This window comes from Penicillium solitum, assembly GCF_028829755.1.
Source record: "Penicillium solitum strain IBT 25940 chromosome Unknown utg000004l_segment0_segment0, whole genome shotgun sequence".
In the NCBI taxonomy this organism is placed as follows: Eukaryota; Fungi; Ascomycota; class Eurotiomycetes; order Eurotiales; family Aspergillaceae; genus Penicillium; species Penicillium solitum.
This window is the reverse complement of record NW_027072124.1, coordinates 2406496-2425389: the sequence shown is the minus strand read 5'-3', so window position 1 is coordinate 2425389 and position 18894 is coordinate 2406496. Positions and strand designations below refer to the sequence as shown.

At 49.3% G+C, this 18894-nt stretch overlaps 8 protein-coding genes across 8 annotated transcripts; 3 read left to right on the top strand and 5 right to left on the bottom strand.

Moving 5' to 3' along the window:
• Nucleotides 1–818: 818 nt before the first annotated feature.
• Nucleotides 819–3894, bottom strand: N7455_006916 (uncharacterized protein; the record flags this gene model as incomplete). Its single annotated transcript, XM_040953686.2, has 3 exons — nucleotides 819–2855; nucleotides 2906–3652; nucleotides 3730–3894. The coding sequence occupies 3 exons, from the start codon at nucleotides 3892–3894 to the stop codon at nucleotides 819–821; spliced, it is 2949 nt and encodes a 982-aa protein (XP_040815961.2).
• Nucleotides 3895–4235: 341 nt separating this feature from the next.
• Nucleotides 4236–6160, bottom strand: N7455_006915 (S-adenosylmethionine synthetase). The gene is made up of 3 exons (XM_040953535.2): nucleotides 5941–6160; nucleotides 5754–5839; nucleotides 4236–5698 (listed from the first exon to the last, which is right to left on the bottom strand). The coding sequence occupies exons 1-3, from the start codon at nucleotides 6015–6017 to the stop codon at nucleotides 4698–4700; spliced, it is 1164 nt and encodes a 387-aa protein (XP_040815927.1). The 5' UTR covers nucleotides 6018–6160; the 3' UTR covers nucleotides 4236–4697.
• A 253-nt stretch (nucleotides 6161–6413) lies between these two features.
• On the top strand, nucleotides 6414–7283 carry N7455_006914 (putative signal sequence-binding GTPase GPN3; the record flags this gene model as incomplete). Its single annotated transcript, XM_040953579.2, has 1 exon — nucleotides 6414–7283. The coding sequence occupies one exon, from the start codon at nucleotides 6414–6416 to the stop codon at nucleotides 7281–7283; it is 870 nt and encodes a 289-aa protein (XP_040816033.2).
• A 627-nt stretch (nucleotides 7284–7910) lies between these two features.
• On the bottom strand, nucleotides 7911–8454 carry N7455_006913 (Apq12 family protein; the record flags this gene model as incomplete). Its single annotated transcript, XM_040953721.2, has 2 exons — nucleotides 7911–8350; nucleotides 8439–8454. The coding sequence occupies 2 exons, from the start codon at nucleotides 8452–8454 to the stop codon at nucleotides 7911–7913; spliced, it is 456 nt and encodes a 151-aa protein (XP_040815987.1).
• A 792-nt stretch (nucleotides 8455–9246) lies between these two features.
• On the bottom strand, nucleotides 9247–12489 carry N7455_006912 (uncharacterized protein; the record flags this gene model as incomplete). The annotated part of the gene is made up of 4 exons (XM_040953537.2): nucleotides 9247–9507; nucleotides 9572–11019; nucleotides 11072–12079; nucleotides 12199–12489. The coding sequence occupies 4 exons, from the start codon at nucleotides 12487–12489 to the stop codon at nucleotides 9420–9422; spliced, it is 2835 nt and encodes a 944-aa protein (XP_040816086.2). The 3' UTR covers nucleotides 9247–9419.
• A 320-nt stretch (nucleotides 12490–12809) lies between these two features.
• N7455_006911 (uncharacterized protein) lies at nucleotides 12810–13780 on the top strand (the record flags this gene model as incomplete). Its single annotated transcript, XM_065605454.1, has 2 exons — nucleotides 12810–13046; nucleotides 13523–13780. 2 exons carry the CDS (start codon nucleotides 12810–12812, stop codon nucleotides 13778–13780), a joined length of 495 nt encoding a protein of 164 aa, XP_065461308.1.
• A 2116-nt stretch (nucleotides 13781–15896) lies between these two features.
• N7455_006910 (uncharacterized protein) lies at nucleotides 15897–16973 on the bottom strand (the record flags this gene model as incomplete). The annotated part of the gene is made up of 5 exons (XM_040953619.2): nucleotides 15897–16096; nucleotides 16204–16305; nucleotides 16363–16437; nucleotides 16551–16838; nucleotides 16937–16973. 5 exons carry the CDS (start codon nucleotides 16971–16973, stop codon nucleotides 15897–15899), a joined length of 702 nt encoding a protein of 233 aa, XP_040815926.2.
• A 757-nt stretch (nucleotides 16974–17730) lies between these two features.
• N7455_006909 (uncharacterized protein) lies at nucleotides 17731–18818 on the top strand (the record flags this gene model as incomplete). The annotated part of the gene is made up of 2 exons (XM_040953486.2): nucleotides 17731–17784; nucleotides 17877–18818. 2 exons carry the CDS (start codon nucleotides 17731–17733, stop codon nucleotides 18816–18818), a joined length of 996 nt encoding a protein of 331 aa, XP_040816080.2.
• Nucleotides 18819–18894: the final 76 nt, after the last annotated feature.

Here is an 18894-nt window from a genome sequence, read left to right as displayed (position 1 = left end):
GCAATTGAATTCCACTAAGTCAAATAAAATAGACAGGTTAGTGTAGAATGTATAAGAATAGCCGGTCATTTACGCGGCCTTATTATATATATTTTTGGTCTCTTGGTCTCTTGGTCTCTTGGCGGTCTTCTCGATTATATTGTATATCTTTTTATTAGACATCCCTCCTCTATTGATACTATAACTAGAAGAATAAGAAGAATTAACCAATAAATATCTAACGTACAACACAATGAAAAAAGTGGAAAAACATGTGACCAGGGGGAATACGCGTATCGGGACTGTAGATCCATGTGAGTACCCATGTTGTACTTCGTACTCCGTCGGAGTACGAAGTACAGAATTACATTGTAATGTTGTAATTATTCGTACACTCTACCTGAAACACGAGTTAGGGGGTGTACAATCCTAAGCTAGAACCTTTAGATATGGGGTCCAATTTCCTGGAAATTTATAGTGTCTCACTTCAATCTCACATCAACATCTTATGCATGTCAAGCCCAATGAACAAAAGTACGGAATATTTAACCTTTGCTTTTCTCCTGCCTGAGATATAGATAGAATGTATTGTATGTATATGAGTATGAGAAAGCTAAGATAATGCAGTGATGGGGATATATCCAAAAAAGAATTCAACAATGCACGCCATTGCCAGTGCTTCAGCCGTCTCGAACTCCGGGTGTATTCGAACACCAGTACAAAGAAAATAGAAAAATAACACACAGCAGAGCAAAACCAGCACAGAAAAACTCCGCATAAATGCATGACACGTGAGGACGATATGCATTTCGGGCGTGGATGCCTCGGAAATTAGGATATTAGAACTCCATCTCGTCGTCCCAGCCCAACTGCTCGTATATCGAGTTGGATTGTGATTTATTAGGCGTTACGGGCACAGCCATGGCACCTTTGACGGGGGTTCCAACAACCACAGGTGGGGAGTGAGAACGAGGATTATCGGTGACCATAGCATCAAGCGATAGAGAAAATGGCACAGCAGTGGGAGTAGATATACTCTGCGGTGCTTGTCTTCTGGGCGGCGTCTCCATGATTGGTGAGGTGCGAGCATGACTGAGAGACTGGCTGAATTGTCGAGATGACGTTGACAAGCTTTCCGCGAATGCGGAGATATCACGAGGGCGTGAATGGATAGGGGAGCCAGGGACCATTGGTTGTGTGGATGATCGAGGCGCTGGAAGGTTGGGCACCCTGAACAAGCCTTTGCCAGTGGAGGATGATGGTCGACGGGCAGCTATGGTATCACTCTGGAAAATTTTGGAAGATGGCCTAGTTGGAGTTTCTTGAATAGCTCCGTCCGGCTGGCTCGATCGTGGACTTCGTCCATCGTGTGGATTGTCATGGGAATTGAAAGGGTCGGAGTCGGCGCCAGAGAATGAGATCGCCCGTCGACTTGAGGATGGGATCATGGTGGGAGACTCGCCAAAAGGAGAATTTTCCACACCAGCAAATGACCGGGATGGGGCCAGACCACGAGGGAGCGACGGTAGCCCGACCACCGCGTCCTTCCTTCGATTGCCTCGAGGAGTCGCCATGACCTGCACACCTTCGCCGAACGGATTGCGCACGGGGTTTCTTGACTTTCTTGAACTGCCTCCGCCGCTTATAACCCGTTTTGACGCATCGTCTGCTAGATCCTTGGAGACAAGCTCTCTGTTCGGCTTCCGAAGAGCGTGAATAGCAGCATCTAGCTCTTTCTTCTGGTTGGCCAGCATTTGGACCTTTCTCAATTTGGTCTCATGCTGTCGTGCTACGGCATTAAGATCAACCTCACGGTTTTCCGTGCGTTTTGCTTTCTGTATGCCGCCCCGGACACTGCCACTGAGAACAGTGGGCAGCAAGGGTTCAATATCGCGTTTCGCATTATGCTGGCTCGGTGCAGTATTGGATCGAGTCAGTCCTGGGTGCCGAGCATGGGACGCTGCCGCTTTATCGTCCGTAAGTACTCGCTGCAATGTTCGTCGGGGCTTTGGTGCAGGCTGTTGTCGCTTGACTTCCGCCCCAGGTTCCACGCGGTGTGATTTACTCGAAGATTGTGTCTTCTTAGCAGCTGGGGAGATACCGCCAGATACGCCAAATTTGCGGGTGATCAACTTGCATTTGTCCGGGAGACGGGCAGCATAGAATGGAATGATGACTTCCGTGCAGAAGTCACGCACCGCATCGCTCTCGACTTTCTTGCCTGAAAGATGGCTGCTATTGAAAGAAGAAGCTTTTGCTGTATCGGCGGCAGACGTTTCTTCCATTGTCACGGCGTGCCAAATGCACATCCGATCGAGATGGAGCTCAAGCAGCACGTTCAAATCCGTGGGCTTCTTAGACTTGGCTTTCTTCGACGTATCTTGCTCCCCATTTGCATCTTTCTCCTTGTTAGTGTTGTTTTTCTCTACCGAAGCAATAGTCATTTCCAACACCATGACCTCCAAAATTAGCAGGATCTGCAATTGGGTCTCGCGCAACCGGAGATCTGAAATCTGTTTCTTAGACTCTGCTTCACGCGATGATTCCTGCGCAGGACACTCATTTAAGATTCTATCCTTCCACCACCTCTGGATGAATCCTTCCTCCTCTGGGTAAAGACCGTTCTTGCCCATCTTCTTTTTCTTACTCTTCCGCTTCTTAGATTTCGCGCCATCGTCAGAAAGCGCAAGAACTGCATCGCGAATTGTCGACGGTAATGTTTCTCTGTATTTGAGGTCCATTTTCTTTGTAGCAAGGATAGCTTCACGGTAGGATTGAATTAGCTCTGTTGAACCCTGAGGCTGTTCTGAGTCACGAGCCTGGAAAGCAGTCCGGCAGCGCGTTAACGGGCCCTTCGCAAAGTACGCCACAGAAGTCTAGAAAATGTCAGTCGTGCAACGTCTAAGTATCGAGTAGAGCATATCACCTTTGAAACATAGAGAGCCTGCAGATAGTGATCTCTCATCCCGTCCAGTAACTCCTCGGGCGATTGTTGCACATCCACGACATTGGAATCGACAACATCAACATCCATAGCCGTAGTGACATCTCCCAAGCCCTGAGATTCTGGAAGTAAGAAAGAACCCCCCTCAGCGGCATCGAAACTCCTGGACGGAGCAAGCGAATGACTCCGATGCTCTACAACACCCACAAAGGATGTCTCAGTATTCCCAAGATCCGACTCGGATGGACCAAAGACAACCGCGATATCTAACCCAGCAGGCTCTTCGCCCATCTCAACCTCGGAGAGAGACTCATCGATCTGAGCCATTTGCCACCACTCAAACCCATCGGGAACAACATCGGTCTCATCGACAGCCACGCCATCCACCCCCGCCGCGTCAGTTCCATGCCACCCCTTGGCCGCGACAACGATATTGCCCTCATGCACCCATCGAGCGAGCTTAGAGAGCGAGTATATGCCCCTCTTCACCCTCTCGATAATGTAGAGTCCACCATTGGGGATCAGGCGTACAGCGAGAACAGTTGGTTCCGTCTTTGCGCGCAGGTCAATTTCTAGCGTGGGGATGTCCGCGGTGAAAAGGCCGCCTGGTTGCTCATCGGATCGAGAGGCGGGCGTGTCGTCAAGCCACGAGAGGGGCAGCCGTGTGCGGGGGAGTGCGGTAATTGGTTCGAGGATCAAGGGTTCATCAGATAACGACGCCGAGTGAGCCTATACAAGTTCCGGAGAGTGAGCAACAGCAACCAATGGATTGAGCGTATGCTAGGCCAACTATAGGCGTGACTCACTCTTATGACGATGGAAGAGGTAGCAATCTTTCCAGCAGTACTGTTTACCTCCTCTTGATCGCCTCTTTTCCGCTTCTTTATGGGTGGAGGGGTCGGTTCGTGGAGTTTGTTCAGCGCGGATGAACTGAGCGGATCCAGGATGTTGGGGACTATACGCGAGGCCATGGTCGCGTCTAGGAAATAGTAGGCATCCTGTAATTTGAACGCAAGAGTCAAGTCTTATGCTAAACTAACAAAGCAATTGACGTTGCCCAGGTAGTTGTGTAGGTGTCGACAGATCGCGCTCAAATCTGGGCGGGCCTGGCGTCACGCGTCGGGACGTGCACTCCGCCTAGACCAATGTCAAACACGTTAATTGATTTCCATGTACTCCGTAGTGGTCGAGAGACTGTCTCAAGAATTTCATCTAGGTATTGAAAGTCCTTTCTTAGGAGACTTGAGTACGGTGAAAAAAATACGTAAACTAGTGGCATGCTTCCAAAAACAATATATGAAAAAAAGATATAATATTATGAGTCTATCGCTAATGTTTAGATTAGCATGCCTAGGACCAAGACGAAAAGAACTCTCAAAGACTCTCGCAGAGAGTGTTATGAAGGTTCCCTCGAAATCGATAGACTATGATCCAGCGTGGAAGCAGGACCAAAGGCTCCTCGTAGGTACCATGGACAGTGAGGTAGAGAGGTAGTGTTGAAGACTTTCGCTCCAGAAAAACGCCAAAAACTTCCTTTCCCAGCCGATGAAAAGTGGTATCATGTTGAATTTTGTCTTCGCCGAAAAGGCCCGTCATTTGCGCGACCATGCAGATAATGAAACAAGAGAAGTTGGTCTCCGAGTGCAAACCAACTTCTGGATTTTATGAGGGTTTTTTATAGTCTATGCTCATCGTGCTTTGAGTTGTTGAAAACAAAGCAAATCATCACAGTCGTCAAAAATTGTCCGGAGTCACCGGATTAAGCAGAGCCCGCTTAGAACTTAAGGGCACGGGGTGACTCCCAGGAGAACTCCTGGTTGGTGAAGTGACCGTTCTTGGCGGTCTGGTAGTAGATGGGCTTGGCCAGGTCAAGATCCTTCACGATGACACCGGGACGGAGATCGAAGTTGTCGCGAATGATCTGGACCAGCTCGTCGGAAGTCTTGGAGGAGGTGCCGTAGCTCTCAACGAAGATGGAGAGGGGCTCAGCGACACCAATGGCGTAGGAGAGCTGGACGAGGGCACGGCGGGCAAGCTTGGCGTTGACCAGAGACTTGGCGATCCAGCGCGCAACGTAGGCGGCGGAACGATCGACCTTGGAGTAATCCTTTCCGGAGAAAGCACCACCACCGTGGGCACCCCAGCCACCGTAGGTATCGACGATGATCTTACGGCCAGTGAGACCGGCATCACCCTGAGGACCACCGATGACGAAGCGGCCGGAGGGCTGGATGTGGTAGACAGTGCGGTCATCGAGGAGCTCGGCGGGAATGACCTTGCGAACAATCTTCTCCTTAATGACAGAACGGAGCTCCTCAGTGGAGACATCATCGCTGTGCTGGGCAGAGACAACGACGGTGTCGACGCGCAGAGGCTTGACGGCACCGTTGTCGTGGGCGTACTCAATGGTGACCTGGGTCTTGGTATCGGGGAGCAACCAAGGGACGGAGCCATCGTTACGGGCAGCCTTCATGGCAGCGTTAAGCTTGTGGGAAAGGATGACAGTCAAGGGCAGAAGCTCAGGGGTCTCGTCGGTGGCATAGCCGAACATGATACCCTGGTCACCGGCACCGAGCTTCTCAAGAGCCTCCTCGTAGTGAAGACCCTGAGCGATATCGGGGGACTGCTGCTCAATGGCAACCAAGACGTTGCAGGTCTTGTAGTCAAAGCCCTTCTCGGAGGCATCGTAACCGATGTCCTTGATAGCGCCACGGATGATCTTCTGGTAGTCCAGGTGGGCCTTGGTGGTAATCTCACCGAAGACCATAATCATACCTAGTGTAACATGTCAGACTGAGATCTGGCCTAAAGTAATCATTGATCAACTTACCGGTCTTGGTGGCAGTCTCGCAAGCGACCTTGGAGAGGGGATCCTCAGAAAGGCAGGCATCGAGGATGGCATCGGAAACCTGATCACTATGGGTGGATTAATACATTTGTGCCAATTGGAATTGATGTAAACCCATCTCATAACACTCCGAGGGTGGAAACGAGAGGTTTTAGGGGATGTAACTCACGCAATCTTATCGGGGTGACCCTCACCGACAGACTCGGAGGTGAAGAGGAAAGTGCCGCTGTTTGAAACGGAACCCATTGTGACGGTGTGTGAAGAAACGGAAATTGACAAAGAAAAAAATGGGGGAAAGAAGAATGGAGAGAGGAGAGGAAAGGAAAAGGGAGGAAGATCTCTTGGGGAGGGGGAATTTGGTGGGGTTTTGCTTTTTTTTTCCGAGTTACATAGGCGGTACCAAAGAAAAGATAGTGTGAGTGGGGGACTGGTCAGGTACTACCGAAGTACCCTCAAGTACCCTCGTTGTACTCCGTACGCGGTACTTCTTGTCCCTTGTCAGCCCCGTGATCGCGCCATCTGGGGGCGGTGACTTTGGGCAGTTTACACGGGTAATGCAATTTTCTTGTGATAAGATAGAACATTGAACTTCTTTTTTTGGTACTTTCTATACCATCTATACTTTCTGTCCGATATACAACCATGTCCAAATTCGGTGTCCTGGTAATGGGCCCTGCAGGTGCAGGCAAGACCACATTCAGCAATGCCATAATCCAACACCTTCAAACCACTCGCCGTAGCTGTTTCTATGTGAACCTGGACCCCGCCGCCGAAACATTCGCCTACGAACCAGATCTCGATATTCGTGACCTGATCACTTTGGAAGATGTGATGGAAGAGATGGGCCTAGGACCAAATGGAGGTCTCATCTACTGTTTCGAGTTCCTACTCCAGAACCTGGAATTCCTATCAGAGGCGTTGGAGCCATTGAGTGAAGAGTATTTGATCATCTTCGACATGCCCGGCCAAATCGAGCTTTACACACACATTCCTCTTCTACCAACCCTCACAACATTCCTCTCCCGACAGGGCCCGTTGAATATCAACATGTGTGCCGCCTACCTACTCGAAAGTACATTTGTCATCGACAAAGCCAAATTCTTTGCCGGTACACTCAGTGCCATGTCTGCCATGCTGATGATGGAGATGCCACACGTCAACATTCTCAGCAAGATGGACCAAGTCCGTGATATGGTGACACGCCGGGAATTAAAACGGTTTACCAACGTGGATGTGCAATTGCTGCAAGAGAAGGAAGAGGACGATCTCACCGCAAGCGCCAACCCAATGGCCGCAGAATCCTTGATGAGTGGCGGATCTTTCAAGCAGCTCAACCGGGCTGTCGGACAGTTGATCGACGATTTCAGTATGGTTTCCTTCTTGCAATTGGAAGTCTCGGATGAGGACAGCGTCGCGGCGATTGTGAGCCATATCGACGATGCTATCCAGTACCATGAGGCCCAAGAACCGAGAGAACCCAAGGATGCAGTTGAGGTGAACTATGAGGATTGAGGGATATCACACGTGATTACTGCAGCGCTGTGACTTGAAGTCAAATTTTCTGCATATTCTTCGAGACCCCCCACGACCGACCACTTCACCCAATACCACCTCATGCAGCAGCCTCAAGTTTCCCGCAGCGGAGCAGTCTGAGACAAAGTGCATTTTTAATCTCACATTGCTATCATACGGCCGGTATTACAACATTGGAAACGTTCCAATATGCTTATCGCGCCGACCTATACAGCATTGGAGCTCCATCGGCATCTGAAACCAGCCATACTTACGACACAACCATGGCTGATGCTACCAGAGTCAGAGTTGAGAGCTCTGTACACTGCAAATGGATATTCGGTCATATCCCCAGATAACTTAAATCATAATGAAACTATAATGAAATCAAAACAATTCATGAGTATTATGATGTCTAGAACTCCAAAACAAGTCGTTAATCGCTAGCCCAATTTAGTGGGATGAAGTAAAGAAACAGGCAGACCAATTGCGAATTTTCATCATATACTGCCAAACAGACATGCCAGCCTGGAATAAAAGACACTAACAATCCGAGGATATTGATTATCAGACAAACATCCTCATTCCTATTGCACAACCCCATCCAATAAACCAAAACAAACCACCCTACTTGGGGTTCCCCGCGTAAGCCGCCGCCGCGATCTTACTCTTTTCCTGAAAGTCGCCCACAAACCCATATATCACACCCCAAAGCCACCCGAAATCCCTGCCGGCATTTTCAACACCGACGCTGTAGACATAGCAGCCGATACCAATAATCGTGCCCCAGAAGACAAGCCTGAAAGCGAGCGTGATCCAGAACATGACCACGCGGTAGGCGTATCCTAGAATCTTAACGGAGACGAAGAGTATGATGATAAGGATGAGTACTGAGAGCAGGTCTGGGATGGAGGAGGAGTAGGAGGCGAGGAAACTCGACAAGGGCTCGATTAGGTATGGTTGGAGCACCATTGTACGTAGGTGCGAGAGTTTTGTTGTGAGGTGATCCTGCGTTGTTGTTTGGAGATAGGTGAATGCGGGATTTTGGAGGACTGTTTGGAGATTCTCTGTGTCGGTGGGATGGTTGGTTAGCTTGTGGGACTTTGCGCTGCGGTTTTTGTATCGCTGTGGCTGGAGAGTAGGTGAGGTAGATACCTGGTAGGAAGTCCATGGTCGCTGTGTCTTTGAGTATGTTTGTTGAAGTGGTCGACAAGGGAGAGACAGGAGATAGAGAGAGAGAGAGAGAGAGAGAGAGAGAGAGAGAGAGAGAGAGAGAGAGAGAGAGAGAGAGAGAGAGAGAGAGATGTCCCTCGCGTGTCAGGTCGGTGGTCTTCTTTGGGCTCGCTGGCGCTTTGTTTGAGAAATTTAGGTCTTTGTGGCCCTTGAAAATTGATATCTTCGAGAGGACCGCCGGTGCGAGGTAGGGAAAGAATACCCTGGCCTTTTAATAGTCAGAGTGTGGGTTTTTTGACTCGAGGGCGCTTTGTTTGGTCTCGTGGTGGAGCTCGTTGTTCGTAGTTGAGCAATGCGACCAGGTCGAGGAGGGGTTTCGTTAGATGTGTCAGGCGTCAGCTGAAGCGGGAACTAGGAGAGCTTGCTTCTGGAGGTATATATTCCGATGCGATCAATGATAGGCAGGTAAAGAAGCGAATGTGACATTCAAGCTGGGGTTTCCAAGTTGCGGCGTGGCACCCGGATGATAAGAGGACGCAAACTAAACAAACATCGCATGTGAAAAGAGATCCTCTACTTGGATCCCAAATAAGTCTCACTTATACAATACTCTCGGCTGATCTCGATACTTTTCATGAATATCATTTTGATAACAAATGATACTGTACAGTAGATTAGATATTTACCCAAATAGAGACGGTTTTTATATACATGCGCGACCAATAAAGTCAACCACCAGTCTCGTGAATGTAAAAGACAAAACGCCCCAAGCCCAAGTCAGGGAAGAGGCCAGCGCGATGCCACAGGCATGATCTTCATAAAAGAACCCAAAACAAAAACCCGGTACTCCGGGCTAACTCCAAGATATTGTACTCTACCATCGCGGGCGATGGGAGCGCAAATGCAAATGCAGATGTGGTATAGTAAGATATTAGAAAGGACAAAGCGCGAGATTCGTCGAATTTACAGGGCGTTGATAAGCCCTCTGAGGGCCTCACGCTCAGCTTGGATCTCGGTCTGAAGTTGGCGGGTCTGGCGGAGAGCGTCGTCTCTGTGGGATGAGTTAGTAAATGGGATGAAAACAAGGAATATCAAACGAAACATGAATTGCATACCTGTCAGTTTGAAGCTGAGCCACATCAAGCTGTGTGCGGTTCATCCGTCCAACCACTTGCTCCATCTCCATATCCGCATCACGGAGGAGCTTCTCGAGATCTTTGACTCGTCGCTCGAGGATTTCGGACTGGACAACCTCGGTCAAGGGTACACCCTCACCGCTTGTGGTCTGATCAAGACGCGGCGAGCGGGAATCGAATGGTGCATTCGCCGGCCGCGGCGAGAGGCCGACTAGGTTGCGACCGCCATTCATCATACGCGTGAGCTGGGCGTGCTGGCTTTCCTTCAGCAAACGAATCTCGTCCTCGTGTTTGGCCATCTCTTCTTCCGAATGGTTTTGCGCAACCAAAAGATCTTCCTCTAGCTCCCTCATGTGGTTCTGCAGAATATTAATCCGTTCAACCGAGATCTGCTGATCTTTGTCTCCCTTATCAATGGCTGCTGCTAGACGGGCATGCAAAGAGGAGTTGGTCTGAAGTTGGTAATGAACTTTGCTGCCCAGCGCCTCAGTACGGAGAAGGGAGGAAGGAAGCTCTTCCGAGTCCGCAACATCCGCCTCGGCCTCAGCTTGATCCGCCTGCAATTGCTGGAATGCAGATTGTAGGGAAGAGGAGGTGGTCACGACCTCAGCAAAGCCTTCTTGGTCGGTCATCAACTCTGCACCAGCGGCAGTGTCCTCGAGAAGAAGCGCACGTAGAGAGCTGGTCTCCTGCTCCGCACGGTCCAGATCCATCTTGAGACCAGCGAGGTTCTTCTCACACTGCCACTTGCCATCCAGGGCATCCTCAGCGCGCATGCGGAGATGATTCACCTCGTCACGCAGGTTACGCACATCTCTCTCATAGCCCAGTTTCCGTGGCTGACCGGATTGCTGGGCTTGAGCAAGCTCCATTTCGAGCATACGAGTGCGCTTCTCGTACTCGCGGGCCTGGTATGCCTGGCGGTCGAGGAGACTCCGCAATGTCCGGTGGAGGGCATCGCGTTGAACCTCGATATCGTGGACCTTATCAACCAATGATTCACGCGTTTCTGATGGTTTACCACCATTGTTATTATTGACCGAGTTGGACCGAGAAAGCGAACCCGAGCGAGCTAAGCCGCTGGGCTTGCGTGCAATGGAGCTCGATCGTGATACTCCAAATGCCGAGTTTCTGGGTGAGCTACCTTCCTCGGCGATGGAAGCGAATCGACCACCCTGTAGCTGAGCCAAAGATGCATTTTCGATTTTCAAAGCTTCAATTTCCTCGACGAGCCTGTTGTCATCTCGAAGTTGATCACGATCATTCCGCAATTGTTCCAACTCTACTCGCATAGCGGTAAGTAGGTCCTCGAAGTTATCCTTGGATTGCCGCTCTTCGAGCAGCTTCCGCTTGGTATTTTCCAGTGTAGTCTCAAGTTCCTTGGTTTTCGACGACAAATCGGACAAATCCGTTCTCTCGCGTCTCAGCTAGATAAATGTTAGCCCTAGTCGTATGTTGCGCATAGTTTGCCAGCCGTACCTGTTGAACTTGAGATTCCAGGATTTGGACATGTGACTCTGATGCCAACCGTTGAGACCGCTCCTCCTGTAACTTCTGCGATAATTCAACCTTGAGCTGTGCTCGTTCTTGCTCTGCAGCACGGCGAATCTTTTCGATATCTTCGCTCTTCCCGGCATCTGAGGCATAGCGAACAGAGCTAGTGCCCGAATCCGAGAAATAGTCACTTGTCCGTCGATTGACATCCGGACCTTCTAATTGTAGCCGTTCGACTAGATCCTCCAAATCCATTTCTCGGCGGATAGATCCCGCCAATTCGGAGCTTATCTCTCGTAATTCATTCTCTATGTCTGCCATCTTGGACATAAATATATTTTCCTTTAAACTCGAAGCCCCCAGTGAAGGGGTCCGCGCCGGAAGACCATATCCATTGGTCTTGGAATCGTATGGGGACCCGGGTTTGAAAGGGACATTTGCTAATGGTGGCATGGGGGAAGGCATTGCTGATCGACCGGAGTCGGAGATCTCGGTGCTTGATGATTCGCCCCCAGGGGATGTAGTTGTATTATTATTCGCTGCCTTCCAACCGAAGAAGGAGCTGATCTTGCTACCAGGGGTTTTGGGGTGTCTTGGATCTCCCGAACCCATTGACATTGATATAGAACGCGGATCCACGTCGATGTGTAGTGGAGGTGGCCTGTTCATAGGTGCATGTACTGCCATGCTCGTTGCCCGTCGTGACGATCGTTTCGTTGGAGGAGGGGATTTGAGGACCGGGATGAATGGTTCGCTATCTAGACGACTGTGCAGGGGCGTTCCATTCATGAACTGGTACTGATGTTCGTATTCTTCGTCAAAGTAGGAGGGACCCTCGTCTTCGTCGTCGTCGTCGTCGTCGTCGTCCTCAAGCACGGATCTCAAGTACGAGGCGGAGCCGTGGCGGGAAGCGGCGGTATCGATGTGTAGTGGTTGGGTAGGGTTCCGTCCTCGGGAATATCTGGGGAGTTGGGACAGGGGCACGCGATTAGCCTTCCAGACTGTGGAGAAGCGGAATATCATGTATAGGCCATATCATGCTTGGCCGGTACGAAGTAGGTAGCCGGGGAGAGAAAAGGAGGGTCTGCAGAAAGAGCCGGGGGAGGAAAAACCGGGGTCATGCTAGTCGCGTACCTATTTGGGTTCTTTTGTACCGATATATATGAGTCTCCATCCACTGATAAAGGGGATAGTGGTCTGGCCACGGGTGCAGTGGGAACTGAGGTGGGTTTATCTCCCTCGAACGAAATGGGAGAGGAGGGGTGGTCAGGGCCCGAAGTCACTGGATCACCATTGTGCGGGAGAGGTTTCCTTCGCACTGGAGGAGTAGTTGGAGGGGGATTAAAACTAGAGTAGCTCTCTGAATGGGCGGGAGAGCCGCCAAACCCAACAGGAGACGCCATGAAACACCCTGGTCCGTATCAAAAAATAGCCATGGATCGACGGTCGTTCATGCCGATTAGCACGGGAAAGGGTATGGCACGCGCCGATGAGACGACCAAAAGGGTAAGGATTATTCTTAGGATAATATCAAACGAGAAGTGAAATGGGAGAAAAGGAGAAAGTCTTGGTACAGGACAAGCCGGGGCGATTGGCGCAAACCGCCCGTGGGTTCTCCATTTCATTAGCGCTGGCTTCGGGACGAGTAAGCGTGGGTGGAGCGCAGGGGGGGCTGGCGTGGGTCTGGACTTGCATGGATTCGATTGGTACGATACATCGTGCAATGGTGCTCTGGCCGGTAGGATCGACATCACTTGAACCTACTCTGAAGCGTGGTGATAGGGTTGACGTCCTCATTGATAGTACGGAACTCCGTAACATGTTCTATACTGTGTCGATATACGGAATTACTCTGTACGGAGTATATGGAGTATATGATGACACGGTTCAAAATATGAAAATAGAACATTCAATAGTGTCAAGTGGCACAAAGAACCCCTTGAGTCGTGGAGATGAAGAGGTTGGCCCGGGCTAATGCTTGGCAATTCAGGGGTAGCCGCCTTGTCGTCCCGTACCGAATATGTACCTTTCTGTACTTTTCTGTAACTTTTCTTATGTTAAATACTGAGAAGTACTTTTAAGTACTTTATTCTACCTTTTGGTATTTGACTTAGTAGGTCATCGGTGTCAACGTACATCTGAAGTGCTATTTCACTATTATACTATATATTTCATGTAGTTTTTGTAGATAACTTCAACTACTCCGTAGGGAGATTTGAACTCAATATGTACATATTTAATACATATTTAATTGTCTGCAGTAGATTAAGGGGTCCTGGAAAAAAAAAAGAATTCATCTCCAACTGTGGACATGTTGCCCCTTTTCCCCTTTGGGAGCTCCGTCTCTAGTCCAAGCTTCTCAATTTTGTGAAAAGACCAAAGTTATTCCCTGGCAGAAGAACGTGCTGAATTCAATACTACACGCTAACCACTAAGCCGCGTCCAATCAAAGTGATACGTCGATCGACACAGCGTCTCGCCAGACACTCGGACCAGCGCGTGGACCGGCATGTGTTGCTTCAACGGGCTAAGCGCCTAGGTGCTAAAGAACCTATTCCTGCATCGTGTCACATCAGGATTTTGACCAATATGATTGTGGTTTATGCTCCGTACTCCCTACAGTCCACTGATGTGACATTACTCCGTTTGTTGTACAGAGTTGAATCCCAAGTTGCTGCTGAAGGCCCCACCTAAAAAGACATTACTTACTGCATTTCGTATGGATTATTTTCGCGCCTGGAACTGATTGGACAATCAGGTGCTCCTTGCTCCAGCTCAGGACTCGAGGATTCAACTCTAAGTTGTACATCGATGTCCATGTACTCCGTATACTTCTCAATCTCCCGTGGCGTGAAGAAAAGGCTCAGCACTAGTTAATTAATCATCACACTACTCTTAGTTAAGACTAGGGTCTGAGAATATTAAGTATTTAAAATTATTGGGTCATCAACCCCTTATCGATCTAGAAGGGTTTACGGAGTACGGAGTAGACGGGGCGTTTATGCGACTTCTGGGACTCGCGCCGTGTTATCCCCTATGGAGACAACTGTTTCACTGGTTTTACAGAGTACAATATATGTAGTAAATTAGCCCGGACGTTACCATCCCAGCAACGGTGATACAAAAATAGCCATACAAGGTGGCTTGATCTATTGTGTGAAATTAGTACTCCGTAATGGTTCTAAAATGCGTAGGGCTGGTCCATGAGGGTCCACCTTGGCTGTCGCTGACAGAGTTGACAACTCAGGGTTCCGAGTCAGTGTTAAGTACTCCGTAGTACGGAGTACATTATACCTTTGTTATTTAATCTTTAAGGATGAATTGAATATTTTGGGTCACTGTGTCCAAAGCACTTGCACTTAACTTTTAATTTAACATAATCGGCTCCGGCTCCGTATGGAGTAGTCAATATATGTTGTAGCTGTCTCAGTCCACCTGCACGTCAATAAAGAAAAGGCGGCTTATGCACCCCCGTTTGCTCCACTCCCTCTAGTCTAGACGATGTCTCACACTTGATATTGTCTCACATTCAAAGACTTGATAAGATAGCTTGCGCCCGTTCGGCGATCAATAATCTTCTGACTTTGTTCAAATCCCAGCCACTGCCGTTCTATCATTAGAAGCAGTTGAAAATGTTTGGATCCATCGGGCGGCTAGATGTCTCGATGCTGCATTCACGCTGTTTCAGGGGCCCTTGCTGTTTATACTTTGTTTTTTGAACAGAATAAAACAGAGTTATGCTGGGCTCCTAGATTATTGGGTGCAATATTTGGCCCATACACCCGTGGACATCATGCCCGCATCCCGAGTTTTATAGGTATGGCGGTGAGCATCCATGGATAGGAGCAGGGATTAGGTATCAGGGCCTCGGTACTTTCCTTTCAAAGCCTTGTTTCCCTCTCCTTGATCCCTAATCCGAACGCATCTCAACTTTACATATTTACTCCGCACTATCTTTCAAACCCTCAAACCCCGTCCACGGGAGGTGAACCATCCGAGAAGGGTTGTACTGCATGTGGACCCACGACAAACAAAGAGAGCACGATTATCCAAGCCACCTCAAACCTTTTCTATGGGACATCTGAACAGTCTCGTCCATCAGTTCTAATATGATTCTGGGAGATCCAGATGACGAGAGCCCAAGCCCAAAGATTGCGGTCAAAACACTAAACACTACGGAGTAAACCAGTCTTCGTTGTTCCTTCCCAACCTGCGTACAACTGTGGCCTAATTCGGCAATTGAAATCATCAGGAAGGCGCGACGCCCCCACCAGCTAGTATAAACCCACCCCCTCGTCCCCTTCACACATCCATATCCAAGATCAGCTCCCACTGTCTGTCCCTAGCCTACCATCTCTGTCGTCGACAAAGATGAAAAAGTTCAAACACTCGAGGACCGACGATACGTGGCCTTCGTTACTTCAATACCAAAGAAATAAGGGAAAGCATTCGCCTTGGATTTCCTGTAACACGAATGGATCTTTGAATGGAGAAAGCTGCTGCGGGAGGGCCTAAGTATGCTAGATGAGGCACATGAAGATTCTAACCTTGGAAGTAGTTGTTATGCGTGGCTTACGTTGTAAAGTGTTGCGCGCATAATGAATATAACCAATGTGCCTTTTTCGACTTGGCCAAGTGAGCGCATGATGCGGAGAACCTTAGGGTCTTCAGAATCAGACTAAATAAACCATATGGAATGTTGAATCAGTATTCTTATTCGTATATTTCAAGGCTTCATGCCGAGAGGGGTATAGAAAAGCCCCAAGAACACTGGCGTGCAGACAAGAAAAGAGTCCCCTTCATATTAGAATCAAACCCCGATGTTATTATTCCAATTGGGGTTATACCCTCGCGCAGTCCCAAAGACATTGCGTATTTCATAATGTCCGTTTGTGCTTTCATAGAAGGTAAATCCAGCCATACACCCAAGGATAACATGGAAAAAACCGGTGATGACACCATATACAGCCCCAGCGGCAGCAGCAACATTGTAAGGGCAGATATCGTAGCCTAAAACCCACATTTCAAGTATCAGTCAAATCATACCTCAACAAATGCAACAGGAACAGCGAAGAGGCTCCCAAAACTTTCATGATAAAGGAGAGACAGCAACTAACCTCCGTTATGTGCCATACGAGCAAAGACGTATCCGCCCAAGGCATCGAAGCCCATAATACAAAGTTGTGTCTGGGGTTTGCTACCATATAACCCCCCAGCCGCTGAGATACAAACCAAGATTAGCAATGGAGAGCTGCAAGCGAAGAAAATGGACTTACATTGGTATAGCCCCATGCACTCCCCTGCAAGCGGAATAGCAGCGACGACAGCCGCAATAAGCAATGCGCTTGGTGCTATATACCGTTAGCCACGATCACCCAATACCTCATAACCATAACCGCCAACTCAAGTCGCATAGCATAGAGCTCAAGCCAAACAATACTTCAGAAGGCGGGCTTGTACTCACTTTCTCCAAGAACCAAATTGCTAACCTCCGCCGTGACCAGGACACAAATCCCAAATCCACTTGCCACCAGAACCAACACTATCCACGCGGGAGTTGGCAAGCCCGCGAACCCCGCGAATTCGACAAACGCCAACACCCCTGACTTAGTGACTCCAGCGAGAGCACCGATTTGCATTGCTCTCGCTGTCAGTGGACTCCCATTGACATGCGCGGCGGTCGCCACTGCAGCTGGACCAGCGGCGGCGTTTACTGCGACGTCCAACGCAGCCAGGGCGAAGAACGTCCATACTATAGTAAGTAAGTATTAGGTTGAAGCATGATAAAATCGGAAGGAGGGATTCATCCTGATTTGCTTAGGGTTCATGGGTAGGAAAGTTGGGACTTACTGTTGATAGCAGGACGGTTGACATTGTCTATATCCATGGTGAGAGTTGTTAGCAACAATCAGCTCGATTCATGAACTGTAATAGAAGTAGTAACAATTCACAAGGTCAGAATTTACGCCTGACAGCGAGAATGAGAGTGGATGTCTTATAGGACAATCGGATTTATTAGCCAAGACTTTATAGATAGGCAAGCTCCCCATTTCTCACTGCCAAAAGCCTCGTGGGGTCATACGGATGACGCTGGGAGAGCTGAAAAACTCAAGGCCCTGTTTATCTCTCACTGAAACGGGGTCGATCACGAAGCATTAAACGAAGGGCTGCAGGAGTTTGACTATACAGTTCCCGATTGACCAATCAAGGAGCTCATTTACCGAGACTTGGTCCCTGGCGTTGCTAACCAGCCCTAATTCGGCCTTAGCGGCAGTAAGCATCGTTCGGGCGCCACATGGGGCATCCCCAGGCGACCCAATCCCAGTGCGATCAAGATCATCTTAGCAGGCTCAGCCGCCTTTTTGTCTTTACTAAACTCTGAAGAATGATGTTTTTGACTGGTGATCGCAGGGTGTCGTGGCGCAATGCTACTGCTTAGCCACTTTCGTGCCCGGGCACATGCATTTTTCCTTTTCTCCTTGCCTTTGCCCTTCCGTCATGCGAACCGAGAGAGCTCCATCGAGGACTGTAAAAGCTATGGATACTTGAACCGAGACTGAGATATAGAGCGTCTCACCCCTCCACGCCGGCCACCGTAGCTCATTGCTTGGAAAGTCGTTGCAACGATCATTGTACATCACAGGATGAGCTCAACCGCCTGTGTCATCGAGGCTAACCCCGATGTATCTGGGGTCGGAGTAAGTATCGTCTCATATGCCATCATTTTCATCCTATCACAATTTAGCTTCCTACCTTGAAAGACCCCCCAGCTAAGCCGTCACCCACACAGATCCGTATATCGATATACGCCCTCTGCCTAGGCGGGTCAATCACCAGCTATCTACTCCGCGTATTTGCCCCAGGCGAAGATCAAGAAGAGTTCTCGCGTGGCGTCTCCTCCGCCCTCGGCTTACAAGGCCTAGCCCTCCTCTGCACAGCAATCTACCAGACAGTTCGGGGCGACCTAACACTCTTCCACGCGATATGCGTTGTGCACCTTCTCGCCATACTTGGCATGAATATGGTAAGCAAAGGCCGATATGCAGGACTCGGTCCATGGCGACTGTATTTCTTCTCCGCAATCCAGCTCCTGGCTTTGGCGGCCTTCCTCGCTTTGAACGTTTATGTCTGGGTGAAGGCGCCAGAATTTGGTAGCCAGCCTCAGTGCAACAAGGATACGGTGTATGTAGTCTTTGGTGTCAGCATCAAAGCCACTTCTCCTGTATTCCGGTATATAATTCTGGGGACGTTAGGTGCAGTTGTGGCTGGTTTTGCTCTTACTTTCACGTGTATGTTGCCGTGTCTGTGGGGGTACGTTGCGTACCGGAGGCGGCATCCCGACGCTGGAAACAGGATTGAGGGTCAGAAAAGAGGTTGGATGAATTGGTTTGTGGAGGTCAATCATCCGGTTTACCAAGATCGTCTTGAGCCACCCGAGAGGCTGCACGGCAAGGCGCTGCTCAACTTCACGCTGAACACGGTCGCGTACTGTTCATTCTGCGTATACTTGATTGTTTCGCTTGAACAGACTATCCATCGCAACGACCTCGACCCTGAAGAGAAAGGATGGACATTTGGACAGGTTATTGCGATTTTCTTGTTGTTGGGTGTCGCCAATGAACTGCTTAACGTTCTTCTTGCGAGTTGGGATAGAAAGCAGGCTGAAAGCTCCCAGCAGCTGGTGCAGTTCAGGCCAGACACTGGGAACTCGGTGCATTCCTCGTCTTCCTGATATGTTTATGTGTAGCAAATTTGAGAGAAAATGGAACACCCTTCAGAAAGACGCTTATAGTACTACTAATATCCGA